This window comes from Epinephelus fuscoguttatus, linkage group LG20, assembly GCF_011397635.1.
Source record: "Epinephelus fuscoguttatus linkage group LG20, E.fuscoguttatus.final_Chr_v1".
In the NCBI taxonomy this organism is placed as follows: Eukaryota; Metazoa; Chordata; class Actinopteri; order Perciformes; family Serranidae; genus Epinephelus; species Epinephelus fuscoguttatus.
In genome coordinates, this window is record NC_064771.1 from 12,895,378 (window position 1) to 12,912,331 (window position 16,954).

Here is a 16,954-nt window from a genome sequence, read left to right on the forward strand (position 1 = left end):
CAACAGCATGGAGATGAGCCGCTTTTAATGAACATTTGTCTCAGCAAGCAAACATTGGCAAAATTAAAATTGGTAATTTAATTTGTCGACCAGTGGAAAAAAATGCAAAGAAAAATTAAAACAGTTGTGTCGCTCAGTTTCTCAAAACCTCTTTCGAAAAGGTCACATGACACACGAAGTTGGCCAGAATAATGGCAGCGGCTTCAGCTGTCTCATACGTTGACCACAATGCCAGATTTTGCGAGTGTGGAGAGGATGTATTATCCTCTGAAATTCAGGTCAAGTTCAAGAACATCAGGCTCAACATCTGCTCAGACTTGGCACAGCATAGCATAGATAGTTCGGGCAAGGCACTAAAGTCACATTTGCATAAGCTGATTGGCTTCAGATGCTTCATTCATGCTTCACAATCACTGGCTCATTTACAACTGACCAGTATCGTCCAATCATATTCAAGTAGGTGTGAATAATAACCAGTATACCTGACGTGTCTTTATTATTCTGATGATACATATATTTATTTTTACTTATTTTACATTCTCCCAGCAGATTCTTAGAAAGCTTCCTAAAGAGAAGCTTTGAAGCTCTGTTCAGTCTAATTTTTTTCCAAGTGTCTGAACTGTCTCGCTACAGTTGTGATTCTTTTTTGGTGCGGTGTCTCTTGGTATACGGCCATAAACGGCCCAAACACAGAAAATAAGGCACTGGTCAGGGAGTACTCGGGGTACATTATTAAAAAAAACAAGAACCACTGCTTTAAATAGCTGTCGTTGTGCCCCACAAGCTAATGATACCAGTGGGTGTTCCTGCCCTATGTAAATCAAGCTGTGTGGTGCTGCCAGAGCGCTCCAAAACAATGCTCTGACAATTTCTTTCTCCAAGTGAGGATATAGTATATTCACAGTTCCAATAATCCTGTTGAAATTCATATCAGCTCCATTTTCTAAGCCCCTGAAGATTCAGTCATCACTGAAACGTCTGTCGTGCAAAAGAGACGATAAAAACAAATGGAACTGTCAAAAGTTGTCTTATTGATATTTAGGTGAGTCGACTGATTCACAATGTCAACGTATGCATTGAGTGACAGACAAGAAAAGATTTCACCCTAAAAGTTCCTGGGGTAACACTTTACTTGAAGGTATCTACACAAGAGTGACATGACAATGTCATGAACCTGACATGTACATTATGTACATGTCATAAACATTTGAACAATGACTGCTGTCATTAAGTGTCATTCGGTTTTTGTAATGACAAGTTGACATTGTTTGGGTTGTCCTGATTATGACAACGTGACATTAATTAAAGTGACATTACCAAAAGTTGTCTTTGTCACAACAAGTTGACATTAAATTTGTTTGGGATGTCCTTATAATGACAACTTGACATTAACCAGGATGACATTGTCTTGTCATAATCAAGACAACCCAAACAATGTCAGCTTGTCATTACAAAAACCGAATGACACTTAATGACAGCAGTCATAAACGTTTATGACTTGTACCTAATGTTCACGACAGGTTTATGACCGTGTCATGTCATAGTTATGACAGTGTCATGTCACTCTTATGTAGAAACCTTCAAGTAAAGTGTTCCCGGTAGCTGCTGGCAATAGACTTTGAATGGCACAGTGATTCCAGTCATTTTTTCTCAGTCTATAGCTGCTAACTCTTAACTAGTAAAGACGAAAAGGCAGCAATGCATGCTTTCATTTTGACTGATGTATATATTAACTTGCCCTCTGTAGGAACAGTGGTTTCATAACATTTGAAATGACCCACAACTTAATGGCATATGGCATATGTAAGTTTGCTGGGTGTATGCACATGTGGTGACTGTCAACCCAAACCCCACAACATACACTACAGATGCTCTACTTACACACCAACAACTTTTTTTCACACTTGACAAATAACCACATGGACAAAGGCTGGCAGGAATCACACACACATTTACACACCACAGCTCACAGTGAAAACACCTTCCCTTGGGATGTACTGTAAATGCAGTGGATGCATGTGTGTTAGTAGGTGTGTGTGAGTGGAAGGGGGGCTATTCCAGCTGTTCAGGAAAGCCTTCTCAGGGGACCAACTGTACACATCTGGATAACAGATGATGTTTGTCTTCTCATTCACAGACAGACAGATGTGATCATCAGGGCTCTTTTTTTCTGCCTTTAAATGTGTAACCCTGATACAACTTTCTTTATTGTTGGTCTCCAGGACACTGACAGACCTGCTGAAGCAGCAGGGAGGTGAAGTGAGCTCGGTGGAAAATGCCGCGGCCAGTTCGCCCAGCGGAGGGAGAGCCAACGGCATTTCAGCCAGGATGCTGCGCAGCAGGAGTGGTGAGTACGGAGAGAGAGCATTCACGCACACACTGTAACACATTACACTACGAAAACCTGTGTATATGTGCTGGTGTAAGTGAGTACAGTGACATTGTGTGTTTGTGTGTGTGTAATGTCAGCGAGAATCACGTTCCCATGCCAAATGACAAAAACATAGAACGCAACATCAGAGGAGCTCGACAAACAGCCTCTAAGGAGCAGTTTGGGTTCAGCCCATTTTGCATGTTTCTCTTTTGTCTATTTGCATAATGAACAGTATCATATGCAGGGTCGCACATGGAATGAATTTCTCTCCATGCAGTTTTCATGACAGAGGAGTTCAACAACGACAGCTTGCGTGGTTGCTTTGGTAAAGTGAAACGTTTTCTCTTAATACAGAAGATGTGTAAAACCTCCAAACAGAAATAAAAGTCTCAGAGCTCCCTTGACTTTATTAAAATAACATCCTAACACAGCGCTGGCTAAATGTAATCACCAAAATCCCCAACAGAATTGAGGCAAGCAACTTTACACCACGTTTTCTTAGACCACAAAAGAAAACCCTATTTTACTTTTCTTTCTCTGTGTCAGTAACAACACATGCACTGTAAAAACACACACACATGCACATTACACACAGACTAGAAGAAGAAAAAGAAGCAGAAGAAAAACCTCCCTTCTTTCCTACAACCAGAGTTCTTCCAGTCTGTCAATGTATTCCCACAGGCCTCCTTCTCTCTTTACCTCTCACCCACACACACTTACACTTTATCTTACAGATGATCTCTGATGTTTGAACTTGGGATTCAAACAGGTGAGCTATCAGTCACAGTCCTGGGTCTACATCTTTCAGATTACTACAGAGCCGATTGTTAAAAGTTGTCTTAGTCTTTTTTTTTTTTTTTTTTTTTTTAAATCTAAACGCTGTAGAGGCAGAGATTGTTGAGACGTATGAGCCAAAAGCTCGTATTACAGTATTTAATTTTCAAAACCACATGATGCCTTAACAGACCCTGTTTACAGTTGGTTTTAAGAGTTATCTGAACACAAGTAGATCTCCAGCTGACCACTTCTGTGCAGATTTTCTTACCAGGGATCCTACACATTTTTTTTCAAAGTTGCATACTTTTTAAGGCTTAAATTTCCAGACTTCTCAGTACATTTTTTGATCATATTTGACATCTGATTACAAACAGCCGGCCATTCAGTCCACACACCTATGCAGAAAGGTGGATTCCACTGTTATACATCTTTGCCCAAAGAGGCAGAAAATCTACTGGCCTTATCTACTTATATTATTTTCCTTTAACATATACAAACAAGAGTCAAAAATGAGATGAAATAAGTTAATTAAGTTAATTCCCTACACAGAAAAGACTACATCACTGCATAACCCACAGATGTTCACCCAGCTTAATAATAAGCATTTCTTTCAAACTAATTTGGTCATGGATGTACAGATTTGGCACAGTTATTACGCACGTGGGGGCAGAGCTGTTTTGCAGGCTGTGACGTACAGGCATTGAGGCAGCTGTGTAGGAGGGTGCATTCAGTCGCCATACTTATTGCCTTGCTTTTGACGTCATCAAGCTCGCTCTGGCCCATGAAAAGCAATCTCCACATATGATCGATTTATTTTTAGAAATATGTGCTTTTATATTTTCAAAATGGGGCAGTAGAATAAAAACAGTCATTTTTCCACACTCTCTTTTCTTTTTTTTCACACTTATCTAGACCTGAATATTAATAAAATTCAAATTCCATACTCTCCCATACTGCAAAGGAACCCTGTGTTGCTGCTTACGTCACCTACACTGGAAAGACAAAAGCCCACACATACAGTACAGTTATTGCAACCACGCTCTCACCAGTCGCATTAGCAGGTGTGTTGTTACATCTGGAGATGTCTCTGTCAGTAGAATCTAACACGTCTCTTTCCATAGGGCAAAATGATGGATGGTCATGCAACACTTCATCTAACTCTTGGTAAAATGGGAAACTTGTAGAGTGTTGTCGTGATGTCACCAAAACAACCACCACTTCCTGCAGAAGTCCTTGTCGGGGACACATTATGGATGTACAGTATAGACATCTGGATACAGCATTCATTCCTATGATGCTTAGTGCCACATGAAGCCAAAAAAATTTGACCTACTACTGGCTACTGGCAAATTTTACAACTTTTACGACAAAATGATTTCAATAATGGCTTTTTAAGTGTTCGTACTTGAAAGCTGATGTACCACAAAATAGGGGTGGGGGAAATTTCCGATTCTTAGATGCATCGCGATTCAGATGTGGACGAATCTGAATCAATTCACAAACGTCCAAATTTCGATTAATTAGAGTAATACAGAAGGTCCTAAATGATGCGGAACTAAGAAGCGCGGTACGCGTCATCTCTGGGACACTTTGGGATGCGCACCTGGAGCAGACACGCCGACACGCGCACAGAGGAAAACAAACATGGCTGACCGCCACCCACCTCGCCGTGAGATCCGAACAGCTCCTTCTAATTTAAAAGCAGATGTGTGGAAATACTTCGGCTTCTGCAACGTTGACGGCGGAAGCGAACTGGACAAGAGCCACGTTATATGTAAGCTGTGTCGTGCTAAAATTAAATACTTTGGCAACACAACAAACATGAGAAGCCATGTAACGATTCCACCTGACAGAGGAGTCAGGGAGACGGCAGGCTGTTGTTGCTGCAGCTACTAGTGGCGCTACCGACCGGAGAACAATCGAGGAAACAATTAGAAAGCTGCCACCCTCATCAGAAAAGGCCAAGCAAATTACGAAGGCCATCGCGGCATTTATTGCCAAGGATTTGCGTCCTTATTCCGTCGTGGAAAATCAGGGATTTTGAGCACTGCTGCATACATTGGAGCCCAGATACACCATCCCATCCCAATGCTATTTCACCGACACAGCCATCCCAACACTCTACCATCAAACCAAAACAGAAGTCATAGCCTCGCTGTTGAAGGCAGGTAGGAACGCAGTTACATGTGATGCGTGGATGTCTGTTGCCACCGAATCATTTGTTACTCTAAGTTAACTGCGCATTTTATCTTGTGATTTAAGATACCTGTTGTTACCTTTGGTTCCGTACAACGAAGTTGTAACTTTCCAGTTTGCACGCATTTCCATTTATATGTTTAATAAAATATAATGGAAATGAATTCAACTGTTTCTTATTACAAATGCACTGTTTTTAAAAATTGCAAGTGTTGAATGCTTATTCAGTGAGACAAAAAGAAATGTGTGTTGTGAAAAAGTGCATCAATATACATAAATTAAAGATGCATCAATAATCGTTTTATAATCGAATCGTAGCCCCTGAATCGTAATCATTATTGAATCGTGAGGTGCCCAAAGATTCCCACCCCTGCCACAAAACCATTGTGTCGATTTAGAGACGTGTCTTTGACAATGTGTAAATCTGTGGGAAAAAGTCTTTTTGGGCCCAGTTGCATCACATGTAAGTTGTAATTACACTGTTTGGCCACTATGTCAGATTGGCTTCAAAGCCTGGTGCTGTTCCTGGGGGCTTAGGATGCATCAGGACACATTAGTGTTTACACTATAAAAGATATAGTGGTGTGTTTGTATTTAGCGCTGTCACTTGTGATCGGATGGCCTAAGAAACATTTTAAAACCAAGTGTAAACAGGGTTGAGAGAGGAAGATACAAATACTGTCATGCTGGCATTTCTTTTGCTATGGAGACAGAGTTGGTTATTCAGTTAATCTAACCTCATAAACCTACACTTCATTTTCTGACTATTTTTCTATTTAATCTTTATTTAACCAGATAAAAACTAACTGAGATAAAATCCATTTTTCAGTGGTGACCTGGTCAAGAGGACAGCAAAGTCATGTCAAGTACACGTCGATACATACGTACCATAAAATACAAAACACACATCACAGATGGTACAAACTACCATCCATGTATCAAAAGAAGGAGATGAATATACGTAGATAATGCACAATACATACGGACAAAAAGGCATAAAGACATGCTAAAATTATTATGCCTTGTAGCCATGGATGGATCACTGAACGGGCCTACCAGGCACAAGCCCAGGGGCACAAAGTCTCAGGGGTGCCCTGGGCTTCATCTGCAAAATGTCACTCAAATTACTGCAACACATACTGACCAGAAAGAGATTCAAAAACGCCACAAGGAGATATAAAGGAACTGCAATCAGACAAAACAACCAAAAAAGGTCCATAAACACTACAGAGAGAGAGATGCAAAACAATGCCCAACTTTACAGAAGAAATAAACATATTTACAGCCTGGTACGAAAACGGTTTGCTCCCTTAAGTTTTGATATAACTCACCCATTTATATTCTATTAAGGCTTAAAGTTACGCATAATGAAGAACGGGCCACTTTGAGTAACAGGCTGTCTGCCAATAGTGTCGTCAGCTTCTCAGTCAGATCTACCCCCCCCACCCAAATATGGTCACTCCTGCCCCGAAAAAACTAAGATGGCAACAGCAGTAATGCCAAACTCAAGGCTTCAAAATGGGGGTTCATAAACCAATGCATGATGTCACGGAAGCTTCGTCCATGATTTTTACAGTCTCATACTTTTTCAGCATTTACCAAGAACAGTCTGCTCTGATCAAGTTGGTTTGGCAGGAGTGACACAGATTCAATGCAGAACAATGCAAAGAGTGTTTTAAATGTTATGTCTGTTACACACTGTTGGCACTGGCTGGTGAGACTTAGTTTGGTAGGACGGAGTGAGAGATTGAACAATAGCGCAGCTTCCTCTGTAAGTAGAACACATGCTTGTTGCACGTGCAACACTGGTGCACTACACACACAGTTTAATTAGTATGTTAATGTAAGCAGGCTGCAACCCTACAGGCAGCATGTGCCATTTTCCATACATCTTCTAAACATGCAGATGCAGCAGCTTGCATGTACATGTAACGTGGATTTTGAGCAGGTGCATACCACTCTCCAGCTACAAGTGAGTGTCATCATATTTTTGAATACCTGGACTGTTGTTTACTAAAGAGCAACGGACTGTGCACGTGGATTAGTATGCATTTTTGTGCGCCTGCATGTGAACATGTGAGTATGCATGGGTGTGTGTTTCAAAGGAAGGGAGAGGGGCGGAGGGTTTGATATAAGAGGCCCCCTGCTGAGTCCATCTCTCATCTCTTGCTCTGTATAATTTCACACACTGCTAATGACATGTGGTGACGTACTGCATGTAGTGGACGCGTTTCATTGATCATATCCACTTGAAAAGGGCATCAGATTCACAAGCTAGAACGAACACTGAAAAAAGAGGAAAACAGATGTTTGTCAGGCAAATGTGCCACACCTGCAGCAGCCCTATTGTCTCATCTCTTGAGTGACTTGTTGCCTGTGTAAGAAGAGACAAAGTGCATGCACAAGAAATCTATCAAGTTACCGACTAGGGGAGTTAAAGCAACCCAGTTCACAGTGTAACCTAAGTGGCTGGTCTGTAACACTCAGATACTGCAGAACATCATGGCCCTGCAGTTATCAAATCATCAATATTAATGGGCACGTATCAGTTGATCTCAGTAGCTAACATGATCTCTGCTGGCTGATTATAAGCATGTTGAAGTTAGCTGCTTGTCATGCACCGTTAAAAAGAAAATCAATCTTGTGTTATGGCTGCATGACCAGCGACCACCTGCTGGTCAAAATAAAACGCACACACAGCATGTGCAGTGCAGAGATTTATAATGATACCAGATGCTAAGTTTGCACCTATCCATTCCAATGGAGATGCTCACCTGGCACGTTCAGGATCTCATAATCTTGTAGGATCACCATTTGCAAAACTTCAACTAGATTCTTTTTGAGATTATTTACCATCCTGTTCCTGGTGCAAGATGTTACGCCAGACTCCCTTTAAGAAATATGACACATTAAGAATTTGTTATGTTTCTGCAAAACCACATAACTCAAGAAACATAAAATAAAAGGTGTCAATTCTGCACCAATATAACCCATAAAGATAAACTGTATTGCAAAGAAACTTTTTTGAAACGTTTTGGATTTTGTCACCTCAAGTCACCACTAGGTTAGCTGCTTTATTTTAGTGGGAGGAGACTGGGAATAAGAGGCAAACCATTTCAAAACTTAAGATGTTGGATGAGATACACGCCAGATTAAATGCGGACTCTTGTTCACTCCACAGTTTCACCAGTTTCTGCCTGAGGCTGGTTCACGTTGTTGTGTGTCCCTGGAGTCCCCTCCATGTTTACTATCTACTCGGTTTGCTGCTTCCTGTTTGGTGCTGAAGAGAGCGCAGCTATTGGTTGTTGACAATGTTCATGTCATTGAACTTCAGAATTTGCATGAGCCAAGACTAAAAACCTAAAAGGCCTATTAAAGGTGTTTTATTTTTTGCAATGTCAAGACAAGAAAATGACTGACTTACGACAGCCCGCACTTTACACCAAATATTAGTTATAATGGGAGTGCACACTAACTGAAATAAAACTCTTATTTTTTTATTCTAACATTGGAAGTTTGTCCGCGACCGTGAGATTCCTTAAAAAGTCGTTTGGTGTAAGGCCAATATATCGAACATGTCTGTCCCCTAAATGCAGAGCTCTGAAGCTCTTAAATAATTACTACATGTAGGCTTTTCAGTAACTCCTACCATGTTTTCCTGATTCCTGTTTTCTCTCTTTTGTCTAAACTCACACCTGTCGTTCCTCCTGTTGCTGCCCTTGAAAAGGTTTAAGTCGTCGGCATACTGGAAAATATTAAATCTCCTCCCGCTGATCACCACCGACTGCTCGGGGATTGACATGATCATCCAGCACCTCCTGGGGGGCCAGACGTCCTAAAGCTACTGCATGTTCTTTAAGGACATGGTGAAGTCTTGTAAAGAAGCCAGGATGTAGCAAAACATGTTGATTTAAGGGGAAAAAAAAAGAACTATAAGTAAGTAAATATGGGCGTGGAACATGAGTGAGCCCACTTCTAAATGTGAAGTGACAGTATAGCGAACAGCAGAGGACTTGGCAGAGAAATCAGTGGTGATGATGATATCTATTGATGCTAATGAGTTCCATATTTATGCACATTACGCCCCCTTCTTCCGAGAGGAGGAAAATGTCCACTGGCTGTTTGCGATCAATAAAAACAGATGGCAAAAAACTTTGTCCAGCAGGCTGCTTTGTGCCAATTAAACAAAACAAAACTCCTCATTGTATCACATCCAATCTCAATATGACAGCTATACATTAGGAGGAGAAAAGTTATATTTGAAGTCATAACTTTGCTTGAAGACTGTTGTGTAACACGTCACCTGAAAGCAGTCCACACACATGTATTGTTTTTGGTCATAGCACAGTTTTAAGAAAACTCAAAGGCTGACATTTGGAGGTCGACACGTCAGCGCTTTGCATCATGAATCATCTCCCTCAGTGACATCAGTTGCAGGAATCTTCATGCTTTATTTTTAAAATGCAGAGACTGTGAATTGAAGCTGGCACAAACAATGACTATACAAACACAAAATGTAATGCAAAATGCTCCCCAATTGAGCCACAGAGCAAAGTGGAACACTACATAGATTGCCTGGGCAGAAAACAGATGAACAGTATTGGTTTTTCCATTGTAGACAAGATGGCAGGCCGAGGCCTTTGGAAAAAGTAATGCTCTTTACACACAATAATTAAACACATTTCAACTGATTGGATGCAAGTGTTGGCCTGTTGTTATTCTCTCTGTGCCTTGACTTTGAAGCCAGATTGTGTAAGTTTTGAAAAGAGATTATGAAATCATCTTTTTACAAATGAAAAGTTTAATGCATAAGCAATAAAAAACACTGTTGCTTCATTCAATACACTCCTTTGGGATTTTACTGCTGCAGCCTTAACTAATCTGGATTAGGGAAGTCACTAAAACCGATACTTCTGTATCAAGTTGATGCCGAAATTCTGACTACATGACAGTACTTGTTGCAACTCTACCAGACCTGTTGGGGCAGCATATTTGCCTACAAGTGTTTGAGTCTGTCATTTAACGTCAAAAGAAGAAGAATGCCTACCAGCACAGAAAAACATCAGTGACACATGGAAGACAGTAACAAGTGCTGTTGCAGGGACAGCTCCACCTCATCTCGTCAAGAAGAAAAGCATTTTTTCCTGGGGCGAGCATATTTATTCAGTTCAATTCAATTCAATTTTATTTATGAAGCCCAATATCATAAATCACAATTTGCCTCACAGAATTTTACAGCATACGACAACCAGTGCTTAATTTGTAAAATTAGAAGTAGGGGAACACTTTGGGCTTCTGAGAGAGCAGTGTTCCCCCACTCCCAAAAGTGGGGGAACACTTTGGGCCTCTGAGAGAGCAGTGTTCCCCCACTCCCAAAAGTGGGGGAACACTTTTTCAAGCGGCACCCAAGCCGCCTCACTGTGCAACTCTGAATGGAATGGTTGTGACATCTAGTGTTGTCACGGTACCAAAATTGGGACCCACGGTACGATACCAGTGAAAGTATCACGGTTCTGAGTAGTATCAGGATACCACAGCAAAAATGAGGCAGATGTGCCTTTTGTCATTTATGAAAAGATAAATCACTTTTCTATAAATCATCACTGATATTTCAATGGAATAAATTACTTATTGACTTATTCATACTTCAAAAACAGCATCAATACGTGATTAACATAGGGGGGATTGAAATAAAATAAATAAATAAAATAAAAATCAACCAGCCACCCACCTCCGAGAACAGTCCCTCCGTAAGTAAAGAACAGTCCCCAAAGTGCAGTGAGGTTTGTGGGCCATTACCTGCCACAAAGAGAGAAATGTGAACGGCTCGTTTCTCCTCTGACATGCCACATACCTGTCTGCCGCCACGGCTCGGTTGTCCAGGTACTACTGGGCAGTCATGACGCCAACGAAAGAGGAAATTAGGCTACTGAACCTGGAGTCAGACTTCTCCGTCACCGGTAAGCCGTTATCTTGCGCCGCAGAGCCACCGTAGGCTGTTTGACCGCCGTATTCCTGTCTGTCCCACAACCAGCAGGATTTGCCTTTCGTTTCTGCTGCTGATTGAAATCTCTACTCACACAGTGTGCTGAATGATTTATTTTGCTCGCACAATACTATTTTTAGTCGCAAATGCGAGTAAAATGCTCGCACGTAGAGCTCTGTGGAAAACAAATCACTGCCGACAAGTAAAAAGAAATAACTAATAACTTTCACTGCTCAAAGATACTCACATGTCTGGAAAACAAACCACTACAGCAGCATATTGAGTGCCAGGTGGCCAGTGTGCGCCGTTATTGACCAACGTCACCGTTATTGGACGGCGCATTGGACACTCACCCTCTTGCGATTGGACTTTGAACTTATCCCACAGTAGTGGCACGTGAGGCACCGCAGTACTACGGTATTCCACCTTGCAACATTAATGACATCAGCCAATACTGTATGTAGTTTTTAGATGTGAAAAGTTCTAGACCCATGCAAATTAGTTCCGGAACGCACTGGGGCCTTTTCTGAAAAGATCCTGGTATGCGTTCCAGCATGTTCCGGCTCAAATTAAGCACTGACGACAACCCTCTGTCATTTGGACCCTCACAGCAGATAAGGAAAAACTCCCTAAAAAAACTTTAACAAGGAAAAAAAATGGTAGAAACAACAGACAGACACATGTGCAATAGATGTCGTGAACAGATCAACAAAATTAAATATTAAATTCTTTGTATTAGGAGCGCCGAATATTGACACTATGCTACAAAGGCCAGCTGCGTGACGAGGCACGTGTCTATTCTGCATTGAGTACTGTATGTGTTAGCCTTTCTGTAGGCCATCACGGAAGTTAGCGCCACTCTGGTTCCCTTGTCAAAAATCCAATAGATTTCCCCATTGCGTAAAATAAGCTCTATGGCAAACAACATTTTATGATACTAAGATGTTTTGTTTAGATAATCTTCACAAATTAACACCACTTTTATGATTTTTGAAGTCTAAATGCAATCACTAGAAGTAAAAAGCTAATGTTAGGCTATGAACGAACAACACCACAGTCACATAACTTCATAAAAGTTTCTTCAGCTTGTTTTAACCACAGACCTTATTTTAGGCGTCTAACCAAAACCTTGTTCAAAAAACCACTGACTTAAAGACAAGGGAACTGAGTGGTAAAATGCTAACTCATTTCCAGGTTTTAGTACTCATTCCTGCATCACTTCATGTCAAAGACGCTCCAACTTTTGTTTTACTGTGCCTTTAACGGATAGTAATGTCAAAAAGTTCGAAATCATTTAAGTCAGAGGGTTGTTGTTGTTTTTTTAGATTTACATGAACCATCAGCAGCTAATGTGAACTGAAGATAGGAGGCAAATATTTGGCCTAAAAGTCTCCAACAAACATGACTCATTGCAGAGAGAAAGCTTGAAGCAAAAAGCGATGACCTATTTATCAAAGACGACTGCAGAAGTAGCATGACCCAGTAACAAGTCACTCTCCGTAACACAAATTTCACCTTTTCTTCTCTCACTTTTTTTTTTTTTTTTTAAACCCAGCTGTCAGACGAGTTACTTTTTGAGCACTCCTCTCTTCTAAAATGTTTCCCTGCACTTTCAACTCTTCCCCCGGGGTCATGAGAGGCAAACTACTTATTGTTGTAAATTAATGATCTCAGTTTGAATCTTTGCTCCCCTGCTCGTGTCATGTTGATTATTCTGACAAAAGGCATTTGTACGATCAACTCAGCAGATCGCACAGAGCGAAGATTAAAAAGTATGTAGGGGTGGGAGAGGTTTGTTTGTCTCCTCTGACTCTGCTGCAGTAAACGATGATGCACACAGACTTTCACATGTGATCTCACTGATGACAGACGTGGAACACGCTCTCGCTCTCTCGCTTTATTCTCTGCACTTAAGTCTGCTTATGCGTACCGTCGCTTTCTCGCACAGTGACACATGGGGACGTTCATATTTCATCTCGGTGATGACAGACGCCACGCAATGCACTCTCTCCTTTTTCACTTTCCCCATGGCGCTTAAGATTCCTTTTATGTATGGTTTCACACACAAACACACACTCAGAGATGCACAAAACACACACGGTACGGAGAAACGAAGGTTGACCTCACTGCTTGTCTTTGTGTTTCACGGTCATGAGCACTCACAATAGCACATCAATGCAAACAGCAGAGAGACGGTATAGGTGTGTGTGCACTTGTGTGTGTCTGTGTGTGTGAGTGTGAGAGAGAGAGAGAGAGAGAGAGAGAGAGAAAGGGAATCCCATCACATCAAAAAGTCCTTTAACTCCTCTTAAAAACTCTCCTTAAGTTGCTGACCTAAAAATGAAGCTAAATCATTAGTGCTTCAGCTAAAACTCCGTTAACTACTTCCAGATGAGCTGGGAAGACAAAATATCCAGAACAGAATACAACCCTGCTAATCAGAGAATATTTCATGTCTGCATAACATTTCTTTATTATGTATTATTAAGTTTTGTCTTTTTTGAAAGGAAAACATAAAGTAGCCAATAGTTCTGCCATTACCACATGAGAAAAATGTTCTATTTTGCTTTTCTCATTTTTTACTTTTTTATTTCTACCTCTTATAAAGAAAATTGGCCACCTTTAGAGAGCATCAACGAGTAGCAGTGTGTAGCTACCTCAAAGTATGTGTCCATCCCTCGATTACCCTGTAACTTATTCATTCATCCTCAGATCAATTCATAACTGATATATTATCTGAAGCCTAATTTTTATACAAGTAATATTGATACTGGTTTAAATAAACAATCTGATTGTACTTCCTGATGTTTGCAGAGCAAGTTTTGTGTGAAAGGAATTCAAGGCCTGTCTCAATAAAGGCCTTAATTAATATACTTTTCAACCAGCTTTGACTCTGACTATGTGGGTAGTATGTGTAAATGAACTATGTTAAACTTCCTGTCATTGTACCAGCACCGAGATCTACCTGCTCCTTTCCAAGTCAAATCCGCCGGATGGCACAAAACTCTTGGGCTGCTACTTGAACAACAAATTGTACTTCCTCATGTTTGTATGCCCGCCACCATCTTGGACACAGAGTATAAAAGTGGATTGAGAGAGAGAGAACAGTCCCTCTTTCTCTCTCTATTATTATCTTGCATGCCTAAGATTTAAAAAGAAGAAATCTTTTGGGACCTTGAAGGCTCCATAATTTAACACTCTGAGTGGAGTCATCTTCCACAGCGAGTAGGCTACTTTACTTTGGATACTGTAAGTACAGTGTACTGGTATTACTTTGACTTGAATGCAGAACTTTTACTTGCAACAGAGTTTTTTACACTGTGGTATTTTTACTTTTATTTAAGTAAAGGATTTGAGTACTTCTTCAACTACTGGTGATATGCCAGAGTAACACACACACACACTTGGGTCCACCTCCACTCTGGACCGAGACGTTCTCTCCATCCCTCAGATCTGTCAGCCTGTTTCCACACTCCTGAATTGTTCAGACAGATGATACAAAGAAAGGCTGATCTTCGCCGCCGTACACCTAAATCGACCGCTGCCTGCAATTCCCACTGAGAGAGAAGATATTACATAACTCATTAAGCAGCGTTCCTGCCCTCTTGTTCTGTGCTTAAAAGATCCCGAAGCCAGACGTTCACTTCGTGGTGCTTAATGGAGAAATTAATATGTGCAACCATGCTGGAGTTTTAACATCCACAACCCCGAACCAGAACCTTTCCTAATTCCTTCAGCTCCTGTTTTATGTATTTGGCTTGCACACACACATACACACACACTTACATTTTTACTCCATTATACAATCACTGAAACCTTGTACATGAAAAGAGGGTTTGGCCAAGCAAATGGACTCATTAATTGGTCTTGTTTGTATTTCTGCGTGGGCGAGTGTATGTTCACGGGGCAAAAATAGTAACATCAGACAATTTTTGCTTCCTTTTAGGTGGTAGGAGCAGAAATTAGTCATCATCAACATCTGTTGTGTTGGTTTCAGAATGATGAAGACAGTTGGAGACTGTATGCATATGACACTATCATGTTTTTGCCAAATGATGTGCTGATTTTTAAGCGTTGAAAAATAGATCATATAGCTGCTGTAAATGGGAAAAAAATCTTCCCGCATGAGGGCAAACTCCTGGACCCGCTTAGGTGTGGGGTGAGCCCTGAATGTTCACAATGTCTGGCTCCAACCCTGCTCAGCAAAGTCTTTAGTTCTTATTTCTCCAAAGCTCTATTTAAATTCTGTTAAAGATGTTCTGCAGGAGCTTAGTACAGCTAATTTACATGTTAGCCTACAGAAATTATTATTACAGACATTATATGGCTAATCTCTTGATAAAGGATGACCATAGTTTGTCAGCAATATCAAAAATTAGACACCAAAAACAGGACGTGATACAAGCCTGGGAAAAACACGTGAAGGAGATGTAAAAATCTGTCAACGCAAGTTAAATAAAATATAAAAATAAGGACAACGAGTCATCTTTCCACCAGTGATTAAGTGAAGTTATTAAATGTGAAAAGCATTTACACCAGTACTATCTGATGCTGAGTGCAGTACGCAGAGATCTGAGCTTCTCATGACAACCAGTTAGCACCAGTGTGCCTTAATCTGTCACTCATTTATTGTTGCTCCGACATCGTGTGGAACAATAGATGATGAGGATGATGATGAGAAGGAAGTAGACGATGATGATGATGGTGATGAAGATAGTGGTAGTGATGATGATGACAGTATAAAAAGGGCTTTTTTCTCATAATCCGCTAATCTGGCACATGCTGAGAGGTCAGCACCACTGAATTACACTGGATGATTTTCCTGTGCCTGAACGCGCGCGCACACACACACACACACACACACACACACAATTATCAATGTCCTGTACGCTGTAGTTTAAGCTGATTAGCTAAGAGGATGTTTCACATCTTGTATTATGCCTTGAGTGTGTGCGTGCGCGTGTGTGTGTGTGCGAGAACAGTGATTAAGGTAGAGGCTCAGCGTTGTAAGTGCAAGTGTTGTTAATGTAAAGACTAACTCCTGACATTTCTCCACCCCTCTGGTTTCAGCATAATTTTCTAATTTATGCCACAGAACATCCTGCCATCCTGCACGTTCCTCTCGTTCACCAGCTCTGTCTCTCTGCATGATCTAAACCACATATGACTCTCTCACTCAACGTGTCTCTTTCTTGTGTGCATTAGTATTCAGAAGTTGTGCCGTGTACACGTCTTTTTTTTAAAGACTGAAAGTCACAGATGTGATGACATCGTATATCTCTGATGCTGTGGTATTCCCAGTGCTACACACACACACACACTAATACACAAATAGACGACTTATGCATGGCAAATCAGATTGGCGAGCATATCAATGTGCTTTACTGAAAATTAAACACACAAAGAAGCACTGACACACACACAAACACAAGTTTTAAACTGTGAAGATGCTAAAACAATAATGCTGTTTACTACTGATTTTGTTACTCTCACCTAAATGTCCTTATAAAGCATGTTGTCTGTGTGTGTGTGTGTGTGTGTGTGTGTGTGTGTATGTGTCAGTGTGGACATTCGTGAGCGTTACATGTGTGCCCATCCATCCCTGAGGCTGACATCAAGTG

At 40.9% G+C, this 16,954-nt stretch overlaps 1 protein-coding gene across 1 annotated transcript in view; it reads left to right on the forward strand.

The window, feature by feature from the left end:
* Nucleotides 1-16,954, forward strand: part of shisa8b (shisa family member 8b) — a 42,448-nt gene that overhangs the window by 15,857 nt on the left and 9,637 nt on the right. The window contains exon 3 of the mRNA XM_049563445.1: nucleotides 2,223-2,347. Within this exon, the coding sequence (XP_049419402.1) occupies nucleotides 2,223-2,347 (125 nt within the window). The remainder of the gene's footprint in view (nucleotides 1-2,222; nucleotides 2,348-16,954) is intronic.